The 23898-nt window shown below is 33.4% G+C and overlaps 1 protein-coding gene across 1 annotated transcript in view; it reads right to left on the minus strand.

Annotated features, from left to right (window-relative positions):
- Positions 1-4800: 4800 nt before the first annotated feature.
- LOC133179724 (uncharacterized) overlaps positions 4801-23898 on the minus strand; it is a 129661-nt gene continuing 110563 nt past the window's right edge. Inside the window, exons 9-15 of the mRNA XM_061314418.1 lie at positions 11776-12084; positions 11201-11482; positions 8422-8712; positions 7249-7533; positions 5635-5934; positions 5092-5382; positions 4801-4979 (exon numbers count right to left, since the gene is read on the minus strand). Of these exons, the coding sequence (XP_061170402.1) occupies positions 4801-4979; positions 5092-5382; positions 5635-5934; positions 7249-7533; positions 8422-8712; positions 11201-11482; positions 11776-12084 (1937 nt within the window). The remainder of the gene's footprint in view (positions 4980-5091; positions 5383-5634; positions 5935-7248; positions 7534-8421; positions 8713-11200; positions 11483-11775; positions 12085-23898) is intronic.

Here is a 23898-nt window from a genome sequence, read left to right on the forward strand (position 1 = left end):
TATTTTATTTTTGAGTTAAATGGGAGTCCACGTAACTATCGAGGGTCACATGATGACCAAAAAATATCAATATTGAAAGAGAAGGACAAACTCTTCAAAAAGACACAAAGATATTTCAAACAGAGGTTCATGCAAGAAAATAATACGGTTGAAAAAGTTTCTTGTTTTCAGTGCCTTTTTGTAGAAAATGTTGCCTTAACTGTACTGCGAAATAGACTATTCAAAACTTTCAAACGGACAGAGTAATGCGTAGTGCGAATGTGATGAAGGTCTAACTTTTTTTTGCATAAGTCAGTAGTGAATCAAAGGAGATATAGTGTATAATAGGTTTCTTGTAAGACCGATGTCCATTACTAAGCTTACGTCTCTGTGTAATGTTTAAAACTAAGGGCTTGAAAGATTCCCAACACTATCGACGTTGTCATTGCTACCATATGGAAAGGCCGTGCCTAGTTTTCTAATCCAGTATTCTTCTTGTTGTCTACGGAAAAGTGTACTCATTGATTAGCTATTACTATGATGGTAAATCTTTTCTAGAATTCTAACTTTCATTGATAAAATATAATTATCAGGTAAAATAAAATGCTTATATAGAAGCTGCTGGTTCCCGTTGTTATTTGGAAAATCTATGCCCCGATACTCCCTTATTAAGTGAGCCTTTGGTTTCACTAACATAAATAAGCCCACAAGGGGTACATTCTATTCCGCAGACAACATTAGAAGATTTGCAATTCAGATTTTCCAAAGTATTGGTATAGAAGCTCCTTCCAGAAAGATTACCAGTAAACGAAGAGCTAGTAATCAAAATAGTTTTACAGTTTTTGACAGAAATAGAACACATGGGATCGAAAAAGGAATCGTCAAATATATCTCTAATAGAAACTTTACATTCCTTCAATTTTTTGTATGAACTGATATAAAAACTCTTAGTTCCCTTCAATTTTCTTGCAAGAGAAAATGCGCTGGCGTCTGCATATAAAAATATTACGTCAAGGTTTATTCCTTCATAAATAAGAAATAAATCTAACCATATCAAACAATATCAATAATTATATCTGATAAAGTATTTGCGAGATAAACGATTCTCTTAGTGAGAAAAAAACACTTAAGTAATAGAGATATTACATAAGCCAAGCAGACCTCTAAGTGACCTCTAAAATTTAAGCGCCAGCTGACGCCTTATAAAAAAAATTCAGTCGCCAATGCAAATGTTTAGTCGCCAGGCAATTTTTTAAGGCGCCAACTTTAAAAGTTAATCGCTTTTTCATAAAAATTGTTAAAAATGTTACAATTTCAGGAATTCGATGATTGCCAAGTAAATTTAAAGAGGTCTCCAATTAGGCGACTTATGGAAAACTTTTAGGCGCCAATCAAAAATTTTAGGCGCCATGGCGACTAATTTAGTCGCCAATTAGAGCCCTGAAGCCAAGTACACTGAGAGCCTGCAGGAAACTTAGGTTTGTATCATAAAAGGCGATTTCTCAATTAATCCTAAATCCAAGAGGCAAAGGTCTACAGAGGGAATTCGCAAATAGTTATACACGTTTTACTTCAGTCAACCGTTTACAACTACCACTGACTAGTTTAAGCTCTTTAACATTGTTTCTGACTACTCTAACACCCTAGCTAACTGAATACGTCTAAAAAAAACTTTCAAAAATATTTCTGATTATCTATAAACTTCTTACAAGTATCTCTGACAAGCTGTGACCTTCTACAAAATGCTTCTGACTAGCTGTAACCTTCTTAATTATGTCTTTGAAAACCTATAAATAAGTGTTTTTGACAAGCTGTTGGTTAACTTCTTACAAATGTGTCTGACAAGTTACTGTATAATTTTTTACAAGTATCTTTTACAAGCTGTTTCTTTCCAACAAGTGTCTCTGATTACTTGTAAATGTCTTACCACAGTCCTTGACTCTACGTTTCCATAAGTTGCCCCTGTCTCGTCCTGGGCTTCCTGATGCGTCTTCTCTCTCTTTTTCTTCTTTTTATTTTCTCTCTTTCCGTCTGAATTGGAGAGTAATTTAGCCTCTTCTGTGTTAGAATATACGTTTTCACGTTCATCTGAATAATATCAAAGAAAGAAATACATGTAGCATGTTTGTAATCATTTTAAATCTCATGAGAATATTTACTCTCTTCCTTCTGAAGCAACCCTTGTACCAGCTAGAGGAGATCGGTCGTGATTACCGTATGTTATAAAAATAGAAGCACATGTACATGATACTTCTCTTTCTCACGTAATTTTTATAAGAAAAGTCCTACTATTGACAAAGCCAATGCAAAGTCTGCTTTACTTTTACTTTTATTAAGAATCCTGAAAAAAATTCCACTGATCAGATTTGGGAATGATATATATGTTAAGATTCCTTATCACAATACAAGGTTTCTCTTCGTCATTCCAAGCAAACCATACTAAGGCCATGAAGGAATTTCACTTTCCCTTTTAAAACTTGTGACTTAAACCTTGTCTAGATTACCCTGGGTTACGTTGGGATATATCCTTAAGTCACTAGCAAAATTTTTCAGATATAAACTTCTGATGTTTATTGGTTTCAAAGGTGAGCTTGAAAATTGGTATCCGCAAGGCTAAAAAGTCAATAGAGAGTTCCAGGTTGCCTGAAATATGATCCCAGTTGCACAAAGAAGATACTTTTTTTCAATATCAGTGATCATAAGGAGTGAGCTGCCAGTATATCTTATCTGATTTTAACCAAATAATCAAGAGTCCTAGACAGGTATCATAAAATACTGACGCAAGAAGATACTTGGATGGTTCAAACCGTATAAGTACATTTATTCACAGATTAAGAAGATTCAGAAAAGCAATAAAATGTTAGTTGAGCTTTTATTCTGCGTCTATGTCTGATGACCAAAAAGGAAGCAGAGGTTTCTATATAGCTTGTATACATTAATGACGTAGAAATTAAAAGTGAATATGACGTTTGTAGCTTAACAGATTTTATTTCTAAATACAGACTTCAGCACAAAATTCTACTTTATTGCAGTCGTTGTATTCTTTCCTTTAAATCATGTTAATTAGCAAGCCATACATGCGAAGCTTTCCGTCTTTCAATAGCAGAACAATGCGATAATGGCTGGAATAAATTGTTCCTTTATAAGCATATTTGGTTTGTTTTTCTGTGTAGCAATTTTATTTAGAAAAAAAAAACTGTAGTTGTGGTCTTCAAATTGATATATCCAAAGTGTTATTATATAGTTATCGTCTTTTATCTGAAGGATATTCTACTGCATGTTGACTCAATATATATATCACTATAAGCTGCCCTTATGTAAAATCATTTATTTTAGCGGGGTCAAACTTTCGAAGTTTGAAGTAAGCATATCTGAATTCGTGGTAGGGGAAAAACTTAATACATGTGTACTTCAATTTGAATTTTTATTATTTTGTTGAGTACATAAATTTTGTGTATCTCCCTACCACGAAAACAACAAAAAAATAAACCGCATCCCAAATGACTGATTTCACAGTATTTTGATGTTTTACTAGTTATGAACCCTTGCATGACAAATTAAAAACTAATTTGACCGATAAAGTGGACAATATTTACATTTTCAAAACTCAATGATTCATATTTATGTAGTATTACTTAATCTGATATAAATGTCTTTAGTTAGCAATATCGTTTTCTGTGTACAATCGGTTTTAAGAGCGAGGCAGGCTACTTAGGCTGATGATAGAGGGCTTTTAGTTGTCTAGTTTGATTGTTTTAAGTGTGTTGTTTTACGTCCCATTCGAGAATTTTTCAATTATATAGAGACGTCACTATATACCGATGAAGGGCTTCAAATTTTGACCTTTACTCGGCACTCAGGGATATTGAGCAGGGAGGGATCTTTATCGTGCCAACGCCTGTTGTTACACGGGGCCTCGGTTTTTAAGGTCTCATCTGAGGGATCCGCAACTTTCACTTCAAAGTGCCGAGTGCATGGCTAAGGAACAATCGCTACTATTTTTTATCGACTTTGGTCAGTCGCGGCCGAGATCCAAACTCAGGACCTACCGAACACGGAGCGAGCGCTCTACCGACTGAGCTACCGTGAACGGTAATTGTCTATTTTGAAGAAAAAAACTTCGATAATTCGTCAATGGACGTTACGTACTTCGCAAATACGAAGGAATGTGAAATGTGGAGACGATAAACGGTAATCAAGCTCAAAAACCCATTGTTACAATATCATTTGTGAGCAGAGCAAACACAGACCTCTTAAAATATCAGATGTGGCATCAAGTGCCAATGAGGAAAAAGCATCCCACGTTGGATTGACGTTGCTATTTTTCTACTGACTTTTTTGCATTTAAGAAGATCTTACCATTACTATGCACCATTTGATGATCATTTGAAAAACCGTTCTGCTCCTCGTTTGCATTTAATGCTCCTTACCCTGGGTTACTCTAGTGAATTTGAGAATTTTTCAAAGAAATTATTAAAAGAAGAGGAGATACGGTGAGAGATGGGGCAGCGAGAGGTAGGAAACGCACCATTTTGATCTTTGATAACATCACTCTTCACTACGTCAGCCTGTTGTTTGTTTTTCATCAGAAGACTCTTGTCAACAGCAGCGTAAACAACAACATCAGGCTGATTGTTATCGTCTTTTATGGCTGAAAAATGAATTTGACCAAAATTATTGAAGAGGGTGAGTAATATTTCCGAAACACATATATTTACAGTGCAACAAAAAACAAGAGTATAACTCTCTTTGCACAAAACAAATGTACAGTGATATGCTTTTACGTTTAGAAAACACAGCATTTTATAAAAAACTTCAAAGTTATAAATCTTGCTTACATTCACTCAATCGTTTTTCATTTTTTTCTCTCTGCTGGGCTTTCTTTTTTACTAAATATACCGCCACTATAATAGCCAGTACAACAACAAAGACAAAAATAGCCACAGAAGCACCAATCACGATTGCTGTGTCGTTTGACTTGGACAATGAACTGGATAAAGCTGCAAGGATTCTTTTTTATTGTAAGTTATGTGAATTTTTGTAGATGAAAGTGGTAAAGATGAATAAAAAACCGCGGATGTAAGTATATAAATAGTAAAATACAAGAATAACCTCGAACTGTGACTTTTACTTCAGCAGGTCTTGAAGAACAGTCGATTCTATTACAGCTGTCCAGCCGATACCAGTATTGTTTTCCTGAGATTAAAGGTCCTTGGTCAATATATCCTATATTCCCTTCCCCAGGGTCTGTCAGATTTTTAACAATTGCCCAATTAAAGCCCTCTTTAACTGATAAGATAAAAAATTGTTCTGGTCCTCCATTAAAGTTTGATAACCAGGTAAGATTGATGTATCCGGTAGCGTAGGAATATCCCGTGAAGTTCAAAGGTGGCTGAGGTTTATCTAACAAAATGAAGCAAAGAGAAATATGTAGGTTCTTGCGCACTATCCATGGTCAAAAAAATTATTATTACAAGAAGAGTTTCAATAACAAATTTTGGAAAGATGTTACAAAGTGAATGAAATGTTAATAAAGAAGGAAAATCTTTGAAAAAGGATATATATTTTTCAGCAGATAAAAACATCGATTTAATTTTAACAGAAATGATAAAATACTAGAGGTTAAGATCCATGCTCATTATTTAAAAAGCCAACCTTCGGCGTTAATTGTAATGTCAGCGATAGTTTTTCCTTTATAAATCAGTGAGTAGTTTCCAAAGGATCCCTGATCCGGTATAGGGATGGTGCTGTTGATCCAGTGTTTGTAAATAACGTTATCTCTTTGTGAGATTTTAGTCTCTATTGGTTGTAGTGTCGGTCCTAACCAAGCCAACCCTTTTGAGGATGTTAAAGGATTAGCGATGACAGGCAAACTCACAAAAACTTTAATATCCGGCCCAATCCTGGACCCATAGTTATTTCTTGGTGATACGGATTCATCAAGCCGAGGTTCACCTTAAATATCAAAATATAAAATTGCATATTACGCAGAACAGTAAATAACATTTTTTAACAAAAATATAAATTTGTTCAACATTAGGTCATGTGAAATTTAATTTTAGGCAGAATATTTAAAATATATTTCAAACCATAGTTTGTCAATCATTCAAAAAATATGTTGAACATACGTCAACACATCGTCAAATTGCATAATTAGGTTAAACCTACATGTAAGAATAAAACAAAGATTCATGTATGATATATATTTTTGTCATCTGATCATGAGCATGTGTTTAACATATCTTTACTCTTCTATGTATACATGTATAAAAAAAAACATAGGTTTTAAGCAAACGTATGTTCGATTGTTTGTTTGTTGGATTGTTTCACATCCCTTTCGAGAATTTTTCACTCATACTCAGACGCAGTCACTTGCCGGTAGAAGTCTGCAAATTCAGACCTATACTTGGCATAAGGGCCATTGAGGGATTCATTTAGTGCGACACGGGAGCTCGGTTTCATTTAGTACGGTTCGCAGTGGGATGTAAGGGTCAATTCCTCATTCCGCGACTCTACAGCAAATGCTCTAAGGCCCCAAAAATTAATTTATAGTTTCGTAGGCCAAAAATTTCAAAATTCAATGCGGCAGGAAGGCTTTATTTTTAGAGCAAGTAATATTTCTTTCTTGTCAGTCAATCAAGATGATATCAATTGATTTTTACTTTTTGTTCTCTTACATCAATTATAATATATACTCAACATTAATTTATGTTATTCCAAACATTTGTTTAAAAGTTAATTTAAAAAAATATGTATTTATTTAGAAGAAATATATTGTTTATCTGATAAAAAAAAAAAAGTCTATCTTTCTTCATGAAAGAAAGGGGGAATGACTCAATTTTCTTTTTCAACTTGGAATAATAGAAAATTGAGTTATTTCCCTTTTCAAATTGTCAATAAAATTGATCAATGCGGCAGTTTTTGACCTGATGCGGCTGTGCCTGAGAAACTATTGATTACTTTTTTTTTTGCCTAACCACTGCGCCACAAGGGCGACTGAAGCAAACGTAAATAGTGTGAAAAGTGATATAATTGCAACGTCAGAATCAGGAAATTCACTGAGCTTTCATAAATATCTGAATTTTTCATTCATTAAAACATATAAATGCTAAGGAAGAAAAAGATAAGTATTTGTATTTCCTTTCTTATTTCGTTTTAATATTTTCTTTATATCTTCTTTCATTCATTAGAAAATATTTGCATTTGAAAGTTAATACTCAGATTGAAAAAAATAACTCAGAAATGTTTTCGATAATAAACTATACTTACAGAGAACTTCGATACTGAATGACTGATTCTTGCTTCCAAACTCAGAAGAGTGTCCCTCACAGATGTATATGTCTGTGTCAGAACATTGGGCTTCTCTGTTCGGGGTGTAGTTTAACCAGGAACTGACTGTTTGCTGAAGGATGCCGTTACTGGTGAGTTTTCGGAGAGTGACTTCTGGAGTAGGATTTCCATCCACAAAACACGACAGAAGCAGAGGATTTCTTTCCTTCACAGTTAAGGCATTTTGTAGGCTCCCATTTAAATATACTTTAGGAACCAATAAGTCTAAAAAAGGTTTATTATACAATAAATAAATTGTTCCGTTAAAGCAATAGAGTATATTATTTTAAATGTCTAATTAATTTCAACTTCGTTTAAAGCAAATATTCAGCAACTGTATAATATTGATTCCGTTCTCTTAATATATAAATGATTTTAAATCATTTATTTCTGTATCTAATTAAAGTAATTATAAGGTACATGTAAAGCTATTTTTCAAACTGGATATGACTAACCTATCAAAATTATAGCTCAAGACTTTTCTTGTTATAAATTAAATTAAAAAATCAATGTAAAACTTCAACAATCGTAACTGCAAATTTGTGCATAAAAATAGTTTATTAATGGACAGATGAAACAAAAAAAAAAAAATGATGTCTGCATTGATGCATATTTTTGGACCTATTTTGATTGTGAATGATGTGAATATTAAAATTCCAAAATATAAAGAAATTGTAAACTTTCCACGATATTCAAAATTCTATCTCTTTGCAATTATCCTTATAAATCTATACAACTTTTTTAACACTTAGTAGGACATTATTTGTGAAACCTTAAATGAAAAATTAAAATATATGCAGTTAGAATTATTCATTTTATTTAAATATACATGGTTTAGTTGTTCATGATTTTTTTTAAAAAAAAGTTTGTATCATCTGTCCTTAAACCATATTTTTTTTTAATTGAATTACATGTATTTAAGAAAATATTTAATGAGAAGTTAAACAATTTTACGCCTTTGAAGAAAAGAGGGAAACCAAAAATTTTCTTTCTGATTTCAAAATATTGGAGGATTTTAAAAGTTTCCTTTTTACTTAAGACCACCGATAATCTTTTATTTTTAGTGATGTAAACATTTTGCATCTTAAAGACGCTGATGATTAATATACTTACACTGAATGTTTAGCTTGATGATTAATGGTTTGCGACCCTCTTTGCCGTTTGCTACACATCGAATTGATGCCATACTAGATCTATTTGCCGTTTGCTCTGGTAAAGTAATTGAAGAGTCGCCAATGGATGTAGCGTTTTTGAAATCGTCTGACAAAGTTTTAAATTTCCATTGTAGGGTACATGGTGGATTACAGTCAGCTGAACAGGTGTATGGACCAAATGTTTCCCGGTCATGAACATTTAACCCTTCATCAGGCGGCTGGGGGATTATTACAACTCTTTCTGGACCATCTGTGAAGATAAATAAGTTTTTGAAATATACATTTATTACTTATGTAGCCTTGCCAAGCATTTTTCAAAATCTTGAAATGTGATTTTTGTTGTCAACCAGAAACTCTAAGTGAATCAACCAGAGTAGGTCATTCGTCTCACTCTAAGTAGAGGCAGTCAATATTTTCAATTTAATTGAATATATTTCGAATTTGGTAGAAGGACACATTTGATCGGATAATAAAAAATGTTTATAATGGACAACAAATGTTGACTACGTCACATTGATTTAGGCTCAAGAAGTGTCAATCCGCTTGACGTTATATTTAAAGTTTTTACAGTTTTTCAGGCATAAATAAAAGTAAAATTGTCTTCTTTATATTTAAAGATAGTTAATTTATAGGGAATACATTCTATAGCTACCTTACTTGTACTTGTATAACCTGGGTTTGAACAGTTTACGCTTTTTTTTTTAAATAAAACCTCTTTGCAGTTTATTAAACGTATTTTGCTTCAACCCATATTATACATTAGAAAACTCTTAAGCAACCTCATATTTCGTTTGTTTCAGCATATTTCATAAAATTTGAAAAACATATCTTTGAAATAAGTAGATCAATTAGCTTGCTTTCTAGAAAATTTCATTGATTTTTTTTCAAATAAATATAATTGTTATACCTTTAAAATTTGTTTCTTATATATCCTATATAATGCTATACTTAAAAAAGTCTAACATTTCCAATGTTTTACTGAGCGGTCATAAAAAATCGATGTTTGACCGCAGAGCGAGATATTGGACCTGTCGATGAGATGTTGGACCACTTACGTTACAGTGTGGATGGGATCAGCTGTTTCTTATTTGCATTCGTTGGAGTTCGACAGAACTTTACGGAACTGATCAAGTTTAAACCGCAGTGCGGGTAAACAAAATTTACATCAAGTTATGTCAAACTTAATAATAAAAGGTACGCAGTACAGTTAAGGTGCGCAATGGAAATATCGGCAAATTTTGCCATTGAAAATATATTCTCAATCAGGATGGCGATTCTTTTCAGTACTTTATTGATATCCGACAAATGTTTTTATGGTTAATAACTACATATTGAGGAGGATAAGATTTTATATTTGGACTTGTCACGTGATGCGGCAGACACGTGATATAGCACATACACTTGCAGTATTGAGGTCACCTATAAATTTCACTAGTGCAAGGGCATAATCAAGTTAAAATTCTAAATTTAGAGTATAAATACTTTCAACACGCATCGTAGTTTCTGAAAAGTGCTGTGATCCTCTATAGATTCTGCTATTTCATTGTTAAAATCAAATTTATATGACCACATTCTGTATTTTTTGCTGGTCAACGGCATTAAATATAGATATAATTAATTCATTTTCAAGATTTCACCAGGATCGCAGCACTTTTCAGATACTTTAATACTTCTAGAGTTTATATGTAAAAGCTTACTGTGATCCACTGAGTGTATGCCCTTGCACTAGATCGATTTATTAAGACCCTTGCATTACCCTCCGATGTACTTGGATACAAATATACGGCAGTATCAATTAAATAGGAAATATACGGAATATATACGAATAAAATCATAAAGAAGACATTGCCTCCAAGTTAACTGCCTCTTAAATATCCTTGAATAATATTTTATTTAATTATAGAATGCATTTTTTGTTGTGAAAATATTTCTTGATCCGCCACTTACTGCATACAAACTGCGTCAGGTTTTACGAAATGACGTCACATCGACAAGTGCATCGCGATCAGTGACTTGTTTATACCTTGCTATGTGGAATTTAACTAAAGACAAAACAGCATTTTATAGTAAGTTTAGATGTAGTTTGATGGTTTCCTATAGTTTAAAATAGTAAATTATTTCATTTTGTAGGGTTTTTAAGAATTGTTGGTTTTGTATGATGTCATAGTTAACATTTCCCGTACAAATTAGGCTCCACCCCCTTTATGTAGCCTTAACTGTGCTGCGTATAACAAAACATTTATTGACTGTGTTCTCGGGCAAAATGCTTTTTGTCGACCCCTCGAACCTAACAGCCTTAGGCAAACAGTTTGGTTCTAGGTTCCGACAAAACGCATGTTGCCCTCGAACCCAGTCAATAAATGTATATTGCCATCCTTTATTAAATGTTACATCTGACCCCATCCCACCTCTACAACATTATCAACACTAATAACAGGGAGGGAAATTTTTCAGCTCGAATGAAAGCGTTATGCAATTTGTCTATAAACGTATATATTGGTCGACTTCTTTGAAAGAACCAACTATAAATAAACATCACTCTTTATTTGTGCAAATAAACCTTTCCTGGTTGTCAATTGAATTGAATCCCCTCTATCTATACAGCTACACCTGTTCTGAAATTGTTCATTGCTCCATTAATCAGCAGTTAATGTATATATTATATTCAGTATTTATTAGATAGTGTTATCTTAATTTAAGAAGTTTTCTATCACCAGAAACGATCAATTATTACTCACATAATGGGTTTATTCGAATTTCTTCACTTCTCTCTGATTCAAGAGTTTCTTTTGCCTGACAGCTATATCGGTTGTATTTAACATCTTTGGTGACAGTAAAGCTGTAGGTCTCTCTATCCTCTCTGTCTAGCTTGGTGTTGTTGACAAACCATAAATATGATAATGGAGGAAAATTCTTGTAATAGTCAGGGGCAGACGTAGATTTACTTTCACATTTTAAGAAGGCGTTGTACCTCACCTTAACGTCTTGGTCTCCAGTTATAATAGGTTTTTCTGGCTTTCCTGAATTGAAATATGAAAACGCTAGTGATTACAGGAAAGAAATGTTAATTTTGACTGCAATACACCGTTCCATCTTCTTGTAATTACCGTTCATTATAGTCATTTTTTTTTCAGTAAATATAAAAATCCTAATTTGTTTTAATAACAACCTCTTAAAAAGTAAGGAATCTGTGAAACTGGCTTCGCACAACAGGAAAAACAACCAAATTACTTTGATAAAAATTTGCTTGTAGCATGCCCAAGGAATGTGACTATCAATTCATTTAACATCTAAATGTTAAAAAGGATTTTACCTGAAACTACGAGAACAATTCCTCTTCCTTCTGACCAAGCATTTGCCTCTGTAGGACTTCCTACGTAATATCCGGCATCTTTTACCGTTATATTTCTCACCTCGAAAAGTATCTTTGTAGAATTAAAAGGTCGGGTATGATATACATACTTTTTTGATGGTGATGCCGGACCAGCGTTAGATATCCGTAATATTGTTGAGGCTGAACCCTTATAGACATGAAATATGAAGTAAAGTCCACTTTGCGGAAAATAGTCAGCTGTCCATGAAATGTTTCTTGCTTCTCCTTCTTTAGATTGCACTGTGTTGACTGAAACGAGAAAAGCAAGATTAGAGCAAAGAATAAAGAAATCCTTTTCGTTATACATATGTCGCCTTCTTATGAGGTATTTTAAGGCATAGTGGGTCTTTGTGCAATGTTTTTGTTAACCAAAATATGTATATTTTTACACAAACTTTGAGGATAAACTTTCAAAAAAATAGAGGGAAGACCCACTCATATAGAAAAATTGTGTTTTATTATGAAAAAATTATCCTTTTTGCACTTTTTAGTGTGTGTATGCTATTTTATAGGTAAATGATATCAATCTTTGTGAGATTTTTGCAAATTTTGGAGATTTTACACAGATGAAATATCAGAACAAAAAATTGCTGTAATTGAGATTTAAGGTCAAGATATAGGAAATGAATTTAGACAGTCTTTTTGGTGCTAGATACATTATGAGGTCATAATTGATTTAAACTTACATTTTCCCGTACTTTAAGGGATTAAAATTATGTAGAAAATAGCGGATTTTCTTGGAATTCAATTTGAAAATATGTCAAAAGGAACCGTGATACCTATATTCAATTAAGAAGATATGAAAAACCGTTTTCTGAGAGACTGTAGGCAATATTGATACATTTTCTTTGTCTGAGATGGAGAAAATTCCCATTCTTAAACCTGATTTTCTCCACTTTTCATTGAAAAGGGCAGTTTAAGATATGTCCCGATACACCTTAATTTTTTGAGCTATAATTTTAATGGATTATTAAAAGAATTTATTTCTAAGATTTGAAAAATCTGTAGGCACTCTTCATTTACTAGATCTTGACCTTAATTTTTCATATTCATTTTTGTCGCACTATAGGCATGGCGCTCGCCTTGTTCGCCCATCTTCTTTGTTTTGAATACACTACCGTTGGAAGTGACACTTTACATACACATATTATTGATGATAATACATTCCTATCCTTTATCTCAGTCCGATTGTCATATCAATGAACTTATTCCTTTTGATAAATATTTAACAATTGATCACTGAAAATTATCAAGTGTGAAAAAAAGAGAGGAAAAAATGCACAGAAAAGTAAAGCAAATGTAAAAATGTATCATATATTTACTTTTCTTTAACTGGATTTTTTTCTATGGACTCTTTCATGAGGAAATACTTCAAAATGATTTAATATATTTTTGCGACCCATTTGATGCTTTGCATCAATTTGACTTGTTTCTTCCTGTAATCAGGATTTCAAACAATCTGTGTGAATTCCCAAAGGTACGATTTGCTCCCCATAATTAGAAGATCATTTTGTATTAATATAAATCAGAATTAATTAAAAAAATTACATAAACTCTTTTGCTTTAGTGTTCAAGTAGAAATTTAGATATATCGAAGTTTATTTTTTATTCAAATGTTGATACGATATTTCCAATTGAACTCGAAATAAAAGACACCAGGGAGTGTGACAGAACTCTTTCATATTTGGATTATTTATGAGAGAGAGACAATGATGGCAAACTCCCAATACAATTATCACCTCCTAAGAGAATGCTTACTCTTTTACGGCCACTGATTCCACACTGATGCTTTCAGAGGATCTATGTTCATTCTCCTCAAAATTTGGACGTTTAGGCATGATTACTATTCGTTATCATTTCGTTATTCGTTATATTTATTCTAAATTTTCTCCATGGCAGTAGAAGTTTTAGTCTTATCACTTTGTTTCGCTCCATCTGATAGGTCGACAGGTTATAATTTAAATTATTGACTTATCAGATAAAGCGTAACAGATCGGATTACATCAGAACCTTCTTTAATGCTGTCAATGGAGAAAATTTGTTAATAAACCATCTGATACAGAATATAAGACACTAAGGATTTGGCTTATGTTAAGGAGACTAGCATGAAAACATCTCCCAGACAGGGTGCTTGTAAACATATGATATGTTACATTGTAAAAACCTTAGAAAACAGCCTCGGGGCGGAAACCCCCGTTTGTTTAAAACATTTGTTTCATACCATGTGTATTGCCAAATTTTGAACTTAAATAACAGTACACACCGATTGCACAGGATTGCATACGGAATGGACTGAGAAATCAGAAATAAATTTACAAGAAAATAGAGAATTGTAGATTGGAAGTTAGGTTGGGGGGTTTAAGGCTGTATGTTATCCATGCTTCAGTTGCCTGTGCACAAGCTGCAGTAGTCGATTACAATAGAGGCACTGTCATTAAAAAGCGTTTTAAATATTTTGAAGCAAAGATGACGGATCTTTGAAATCATTGCTCCTAAAGCCCCCTGATTTAGCGAAAATTGTTAGGTTTGTTTGAAGCCCCTTCTGTTATTAAATATAACACCCAAACTTTTCTAGAAAAATCCATTTTCCGAGAATAGTATTTTCGAGGCAGAATTCGTAATTAATCGACATGAGATCCTTTTTTTTCGAAAATGCACAACTTTGGATTATTTTTTGTTGAACAATATTCCTTAGTGTATCGGTTCTAAATATTTCACTGGGATTCTGATATTAAGGTGTTTAGCCGATTTCCCGATGCTGCGGGAGATAACTCTTACATAACAGAATTTCCTAAAAACGACCGTCTATTTTGCAAGAAAATTACTATTGAAAATATTTTTTCCACTGATTTTATTTGTCAAACTGAAGGATGAAATATTTCTAGATTTAGTTCGGAGCGAATTATAGATCTGTTGATAATGGATTAGAATTTACAGTTCTTTGTTTTCGACCTACATTCAATGGTTTACATAGGGGAATACAAAACACAAAACAAATCGATTTTTTAGTAAATAAGCAATTTTCAAACAAATCTCTAATTACATTTATCCATATGGACAACATTAATATCTTTTTCAATAAAGTATCAAATATTCGTCACATTCGGTGCCTATTCATACAATGCTGCCTGATTTACTGGTGAACTGCCTCTTCATCATAAAAAAAAGTTCGATCTTGCCTTCCATCTTATTTCAAGTTGAATTCTACACCTTGCATTTCATAAGGATTGATTGATTTTTGATTGTATGTTGTTTAACGTCCCATTCGAGAATTTTTCACTCATATAGAGACGTCACCGTATGCCGGCGAAGGGCTTCAAATTTAGACCTATACTCGACACTCAGGGCCATTGAGCAGTGAGGGTTCTTTATCGTGCCAACGCCTACCGTGACACGGGGCCTCGGTTTTAAAGGTCTCATTCGAAAGACCTGCTACTTTCACTTCTAGTGCCGGGTGTTTGGCAAAGGAACAGTCATTACCTATGTTTACGCGAGCGCCCTACCACTAGGCTACCGTGACCGGTATTTCCTAAAATATTCCCAAACTGTTACTTCCAAACCTTTCAAATATAAACAAACCTAACATAGCTTATATAAACAAAAAACTAAAACAAAATCTTAGAAGTGTTTTGTTCTCTTTTTTTTAACCACGGTTCCTTGGCCATGTCATTACTGGCGATGTTACATGTAATATCGTTGAAAATGGCGACATACACAGGTATGTTAAGGAACGCCTAAATTAATATTTGTGAGGCATCCTGTAGCAAGTATCATTACCACGTTAATGAAAATTTAATACGTAACAAAAATGAATTACACACTTAATGATCCGTGTAAATACGTTACATGTATTTTTTTATTCATTATTTATTATAGAAAGCAATATCGCACCTTTTGATAACTCGTAAATTTATTTCACTTGTAAGTGGTAATTTGCAAAATCATTCTGTTTAAACATTCTGAAACATTGTACACACACGTTTTTGAAGTTAATATTGAAAGATGTTTGAGTTTCCCTATTGACAATATCTATGTGATGTTGGAGATCAAGTCTTCCAACAATCTCTCGGAATGCCAATGGATACAAATTTCACAGCATTATTACATAAAGGAGACTTTTCTGTATTTACTAGATGAAATCCCGCGCAAGCCCGGGGAATTGAATTTATACCACTACCGACAGAAAAAATCCAGTAATATATAAATTGTAGTTTCTACTGACAGCCAACAAGCTTATAGCAGGAAGAAATACTTTGTTCAAAATCCCGCATGAAGTAGAAGTACGCCCCCCCCCCCCCCGTAAAACTCAAATAACAATTTCATTAATTGACGTTTATTGTGAAACCTGTTATATACATGTTATGGATATTGTATACTGTGTTATGGATATTGTACTTCAGATACTCTTATTTCATTTCCGTCATGAAATGCACATTTTACTGAGAAATTGATTTTTTGGGTAAAAATTCACAGGTACTTGGGTCTTGGTTTATAAATATGTATGTACCTTATTGATATGTAAAAACTGTACCTTACCTCTTTTTTTTTTTTTTGCATATCAATAAGGTACATACATATTTATAATCCAAGACCCAAGTACATGTGTAAAAATTAGCTTTTATATAACGCCCTATGAATGCACTGGCGGATTTAGAGGGGGCCCAGCCCCCCTCCCATTTTGTGTCCAAAATATACATAAAGTTTAACAAATCTGTCTGTGGGCCCCTACCCCAACCCCAAACTGATCTCCCCCTTTTCAAAATTCCTAGATCCGCCACTGGAATAGGCCGAGTATTTGATACAAAAGACTGTTTCAGAAAAAAAAAATGAAATGTGTTGATTAAAGTACAAAATTTTACAGCATAATTGTATTTAAACAATGCCTTGTTCATTAATTTTCTTTTTTCATGTAAGCAGGTTTATTACGAATTAAGTCCAAATTGTACTTCGGGTTTGTTGCCACGATGCTCCCAGTGAGGAATATATACAAATTTTTACCGATAAATTTATTAGGAAAACCTACTAATTATATGTAATACTCTTTCGAAATATAAATATATTCACAACTTACAGTGTTATCAATGAATTACCATTATTTCAATGACCATTCACACAAAAGGTTTCTTTTTATGTTAAAGCAGCTATTTTCTTTTTAACATCGGGCTCGATGCTATATGTTCTAGAAGCTTCCGTCAATAATACGATCGGTGAATGACAAAAATAATTTGCACATTTTCCTTTTTAATCTGTTATCACAACTTATTTCTTTTATATCATTTAAATCAAGTTTTGATTGAATAATTCAGTAATGACGTTTAATGAAATAAATAAACGATTGCTTGTTGCCAGTTTCATTAAAAATTGCCAGTAACTTAGATCCGCCAACCGGAAACGCCACCGTACTCATGTTTTTGCTATTTCATGTTTGTTTATAGAAAATAAAAGTAGACTTTTAATTTAGTGTACGATACTTACGCTGCAAGTGAAATCTAAATATAGTTTACGGACATCATCTTGTATCATGTGTATTCTTAGAGGAGTGAGTAAGAACTCTGGTGCACCCGTTTCGGAGTTTATTTGCAAAATTTATTAATTTATAAGTAAAGATGTGATGCAGAATTCATTTAAAAAAGTCTACATGAAAAGAAGAAGTCTCTTGCTATGGCCTTTAATTTAATATTTAGATATATCGACGACGTTTTATCAATTAACAATATTTTTATTCCTAAGTTGATTTGATATATCCCTTTGAACTCAAAATAAAAGACGCCCCTGAGTCTGACACGTCTGTTTTATATTTAGATATTTTTCTACAAAAAACCTCATTAAAATGTGATAAATTCACGTTTTTTTATCGTCAACTTCCCTTATTTACCCTTATCACCTGCATATGACATTAAGTCTCTAAATTGAATCGATATAAAAGAACATGCTCATTAACGAAAAATGTGTAAAACGAAGCAAGCTATTGACAAACAATTCGATGAAACAAGGACATTAACAGTCTCGTTTAAGGTTAAATTTTCGCAAATTCTACGGTCGATATGATGACCTTGTCATCAAATGCAATCTACCATTAAGTTGAATGCAGACAGATGTTTTTCATACCAAGTACGGTGTAGAGACGTCGACAAAGTGTGAACCTTTGCTATTTCACACATTCACGGCACAATTATAAGTACATCCCAAACAACACAAACTAGCTACCAACACTTTTTCAGGTAAGGGATGTAAACGTCTTTTAATGTGTATCAATTTTAATGAATACAATCAAATGGATGCCCTTGCATTAGTGTCATTTCTTTTCTACATTTAACCTCACTTTCTTTACCAGTTTACGTGACACACCACTGACATATGCAATTCTAGTGCTAAGTACGGCATGGACCTTTTCATTATTGGTTACCATATTACTATTCATACATTTCACTGTTACTGTTTTTACAGTGACTTTAAATGTAATACACATAAGAAGGTGTAAAGATCAGATCACATTTCTCACTGCCTTCCAAACAAATTTAGGTTAAAGAAATCATATCTTAAAAAGGTCCTAGATACAGTGAGCCCGATCATTTTATTGGCGACAGAATTTTATTTATTTTATGAATTCTGTCGCATGTTATGCCAGACATAGAGTTGAATTTGAAAGGAAGACCTGAACACTTTGTAACAATGGATAAAGTGTTTAAGGCATATATTGAAAACCGTGTTAGAAAGTTTAAGGTCAATAGGCGAACTTTCCATTATTTCTTATTCACTAAATCTGAGATGAAAATAAAAATTAGAAAGTCCTCATGAACAATATGTTATGGTTCCAGCAGACAGTGCTTGGAACAATATCGTCTTGTGAGGCTCATTATTATAACTGTAATATAGAAGAAGTTGGTTTGGATTCTACGTCTCGAAATCCAATTTATATTAAAGTTCACTTACGAATGACGAAACTCTTCAAAATCACATAAAAATATTGAATACCATTATTATATCAGTTAACTACGGTGAGATTAATCTACCCTTACTATACTGGATTCCTGAAACTCAAAAAATCCTTAAGAACAAAGATACATTGCAGGTTCCAGAAAATGCTCTATCAAGCCCCTATCTTTACTCCTCACCAAAATATTACCTCCTGTAAAGAAGAAACTTCAGACTGCTGTCTGTTTTATAGCATATTCTAGAAGTAGTGTTAATTAGAAACTGATTGTCAAAAACTCCAAAGACCTTTAGGTTAATTTAAAGTCACCAATTAACAAGCATTCTGAGAGTATTGCATTAGCAATACTAGTCCCCTACCGGCAAGTGTAATCTTGTTCCCATTAAAAATTGAAAATGCCATAATTCCGTCAATAATCAAAGAAATAGAATGGAATGCGAACTTGATCTATTACTCATCAAGGTAGAGCCACATACCAAAAATCAGCTCAATATCTGCAAGCGTTTAGAAAAAAATTGCAGAAAACCCTGAAAAATTTAGAAGGTCGTAATTCCGTCAAAAATAATTGAAGCGAAACGAAATGCAAACTTTATCTGTAACTATTCAAGATACACTCACATACAAAAAATCAGCTCAATATCTGCAAGCATTTAGGAAAAAAATGCGGAAAACCCTGAAAAATTGAAAAGGTCGTAATTCCTTCAAAAATTATTGAAGCGGAACGAAATGCAAACTTGATCTGTAACTTATCAAGAACACTTAATACCAAAAATCAGCTCACATCTGCTAGCGTTTAGAAAAAAAAAGTGCGGAAAACCAAGTGGGACAGACGGACGGACATACTCAGAGGAAACCTATAGTCCCCTCCGGTTTCACCGGTAGGGGACTAAAAAAAACAATAACAATAACAAAGTTTTCTTAACTTTATATAACTATTCCTTGCGATTAATTAAAAACTAAGGCTTTTGATATCATAGAATACTGCTTCTTCACTAAAAACGGAACTTGGAAATTTTCATATTTTGTGATTTGGTTATCAAAAAATAACTTTCTAAAAAATCACTCTGATTATACACAACAGTACACTGACGTTGATATTAAAAGAATGTTGGAATTCCTTATATACAAAATTTATGTTGCCTTCGGAGAATAGGTCTTCTAACAAACTGTTGAAATTCCGATGGGCATTGACTGTGCCCTTTTATTAGTCGACCTGTTTTTCATATTCCTGTGATGCATAATTTATTCAAAAACCACTACATGAGAAGAAGAAGAAAAAAAAGGGAGTTGCCTTCAACTTATCATTCAGATACGTAAATGTATTGCATTTGGCTGTGCATTCCATTAAGCGCTTTCGTGGAAAGCTTCCTCCGCTTAATCAAGAACATTACTAAAATTTTGTGCATACAGTACCAACCAGACACAACCTGACACAAAGCAGTCTCAGAGCAGTCCCTGGGACTGCTAAAGCAGTCCCACAGCGGTCCTAGCAGTCCCAGCGGTTCCAGAAAGCAGTCCCAGCGGTCCCAGAAAGCAGTCCCAGCAGTCCCAGTGGGCGGGATTAATTAATTTAATGTGCGGAGCTTACTCAGAATGAGATTACCAATAAACAATGTAACTATAAAAGGCAGTTGAAATTGATTATCATTTCTTTCTGAGTAGTATCAACAAATATTTACAATTCTTACGCGACAATCATTTCCGAAACAAATAATAATTATTGAAAGAAGATGTTCACATCTACCAAAAACATGAATATTTAAACACAATTATTCGGTATATTTATTTTTGACCAAAATAAATCAGTTTCTTTATTTTCTGTAATTGATATTGGTTTTCATATTTATTTATTTTTTATATAGAAAATCAAACTTGAATTGTTTATTTTCTACCAGAATTAGCTTTAAATAGATCTTACAATTATAGAGCAAGGCCGATTCCCATGTTATATTCTGAATGCATTTTTCTTAAGTATTGGAACTTTTGAAAAATTCTTTGTTAAATATTGCCGAGTATTATATTTCAGTCATGATTATTTTTAATGTCTTGCCAATTTTATTATCTTAAGATTCTCAATTTAAGTGTTTTATTATATAAATATTCGAGTGTACATCTGTACATCACGCGAATGGAACCCTCAGATTATATTCAAAATTAATTAATCCCGAAATAAATTTATACACAATTATTGAAACAAAGATTTTTTTGCAGTACATAGATTGAAATTCATGTCATTGTTGACCAGCGTGTTCAGTGATGTGTGACACTGATATCCAAATAACATGCATTGACTTTCTGCTAATTATGCCAAAAGGCGATTGAATCCTAAGGTGTTGACACCATTTTATACAATAGCATTGCTTTTTATAAATCGGCCAGGTAAAAACAAACAAAACAAATAAGAAATAAGTCACTATTCCCGATATTTTCAAATATTTATTTTTTAAATATATATAAATATTTAATAGCCTATTTATAAATTAAAAACTAATTCATAAATAAATTCCCCAATAATTGTTCACATTGTTTATGTGACAGAAGAATGGTAGAATAATTTAATTTTATGGTCATTTAATAAATTATTAGGTTTTATTTGAGGGCGGTAAAAAAATGGCATGGAATGCTCTTTTTAAGCATGGTATTAGCTTTTTCAATTAAGAAAAAAATCCAGTACAGTATGTCCCTCTGAATGTCTTACTGAAATGACAATTTTGTTTTTTGTTTGGTTTTCTTTTTTTTTTTAAATAGTGCCAATGCAAACTTTGAATACATAATTTGACAGCATTAGTTTATTAAATAGGCCTAGATATTTTTTTTTCAAACACATGTATTGAAGTTTAATTTAAGGGATAAAAATCATCCCATGACTTCCCTTTTTAACTACTTTCATTTTTAAAAATTAATTCTAGACTACAATTGTGAAACTTATAGCCCCTGAAGACATTTAGTAATTACATATATAACTATCTCTACTTATTTAATTTATGTAAGAAATACTTGCTTTTTAATTTTTTTTTTTTTATCTTAAACACCTCTCTGCAGAAAGTAAACAAAACAACAAGAGGGAGCTGCAAATTCAGAATACACAAGGGGCGGAGCTATCATGTCACTCAGAATCATTTTCATGCATGAGTGAACAAAGCAGTCCCAGAAAGCAGTCCCAGGGACTGCTGGGTCTGCTTTCTAGAGCAGTCCCATAGCGGTCCTAGAGCAGTCCCACAGCGGTCCGAGAGCAGTCCCCGGGACTGCTTTCTGGGACTGCTTAGGTGTCAGATTGGGTTTGGTTGGAACTGTACATGTTCATGTAAAGCTGATTCAAAAAGCGCTAAATCAAATCTACGCTTACTTCTTGAAAATCCAATTTCCGCAAAATATCGTACATGCCAAATAAAATACATTTACAGGACATCGGCGACTTTTTTTCCAATTTAAAATACTTACTTCAATTCATATGTCGATTCAATATATCCCAGTGAACTCTGAATAAAAGATACCACAGAGTTTGAACATCTGTTTCATATTTGGTGTTTTACTAACTCTACGCGATAAGGACCGATTGTCAACTAAATTGTATGACAAACGAGAAGACTTCAGCTTTTCCATCGTCAACTCTCCTTATTAGTCCCCTACCGGTGAAACCGGAAGGGACTATAGGTTTCCTCTGAGTCTGTCTGTCTATCTGTACGTCTGTCCATTTCTCTGTCTGTCAGTCTGTCCCACTTGGTTTTCCGCACTTTTTTTCTAAATGCTTGCAGATATTGAGCTGATTTTTGGTATGTGACTTTACCTTGATAAGTTATAGACCAAGTTTGCATTTCGTTTCGCTTCATTGATTTTTTGACGGAATTATGGCATTTTCAATTTTCAACGGGAACCAGATTATACTTGCCGGTAAGGATCTAGTTTTGCTAATGCAATACTCACAGAATGCTTGTTTATGTAGTAATATTCCACTTTTATCTGGATATGTTGTTTTCGTCTCCCAGCTTATTTGATACTAAAGAGCATGCTATTAGTACAATCAATTTTTGAACCGAGGCGAGCTTCTGACAGATAAATTTATCTGACAAGCATTCCAACAGTCTTGTATAAATTCAGCACTTCGTAGAATTTATGTTCGTTAACTTTGACCTCAAATATAACCTTTCAATGGGTTGTACTTTAGCTGGGTATTTCAAAACATAGTTTGTTTTTTTTTCAATAGGAAATTTGACTACGGCATTTATATTCTACATGATCAATACACAGGGTTCATGGCGGGTGTGACCGGTTGACAGGGGATACTTACCCTTCCTAGGCACCTGATTCCACCTCTGGAATTTCCAGGGGTTGATGTTTCATGCCCTCTTCACATATAAGTATTGATTGTAGATTGTGATTTTTAATTAATAACAGTTACACTTTGTTATTATCACCTTTTTCATTATCTTTGTACCAAGCATACCTAGCATAAGTTAACGCGGGTCTGCAAAGTTAAAGATTGATTGATTGATTGATTGTATGTTGTTTTACGTCCCATTCGAGAATTTTTCACTCATATAGAGACGTCACCTTATACCGGTGAAGGGCTTCAAATTTTGACCTTTACTCGGCACTCAGGGCCATTGAGCAGTGAGGGATCTTTATCGTGCCAACGCCTGCCGTGACAAGGGGGCCTCGGTTTTTAAGGTCTCATCCGAAGGACCCGCAACTTTCACTTCAGAGTGCCGAGCGCATGGCGAAGGAACAGTTGCTACCCATTTTTTATCGACTTAGGTCTGTCGCGGCCGAGATTCGAACTCACGACCTCCCGATCACGGAGCGAGCGCTCTACCGACTGAGCTACCGTGAACGGTGCAAAGTTAAAGAAGTATTTGGATAAATAATAATTGTCAGTCTTTCAACAAATTTATCTTATGCATGACCCTTTCTTATTGTCATTCCTAAAATCTCTAATGTTAATCAGGATAAAAGATTTCGCAAACTAGTATAGGTATCACCTACAAGTGTGACCTCGACCTTTCACGTTGATAACTATGATGATTCAGAAAAATTTAGTTGTTTTCACTGGAGGGTGTTTGTTTACAAATATATCATTTTGATTCTATAATATTATCATAGAAAATATGAAAAAATTACATATGGATAAA

This window comes from Saccostrea echinata, unplaced genomic scaffold, assembly GCF_033153115.1.
Source record: "Saccostrea echinata isolate AGI-Se365-2 ecotype Australia unplaced genomic scaffold, CSIRO_AGI_Sech_v1 ptg000005l, whole genome shotgun sequence".
NCBI lineage: Eukaryota > Metazoa > Mollusca > Bivalvia > Ostreida > Ostreidae > Saccostrea > Saccostrea echinata.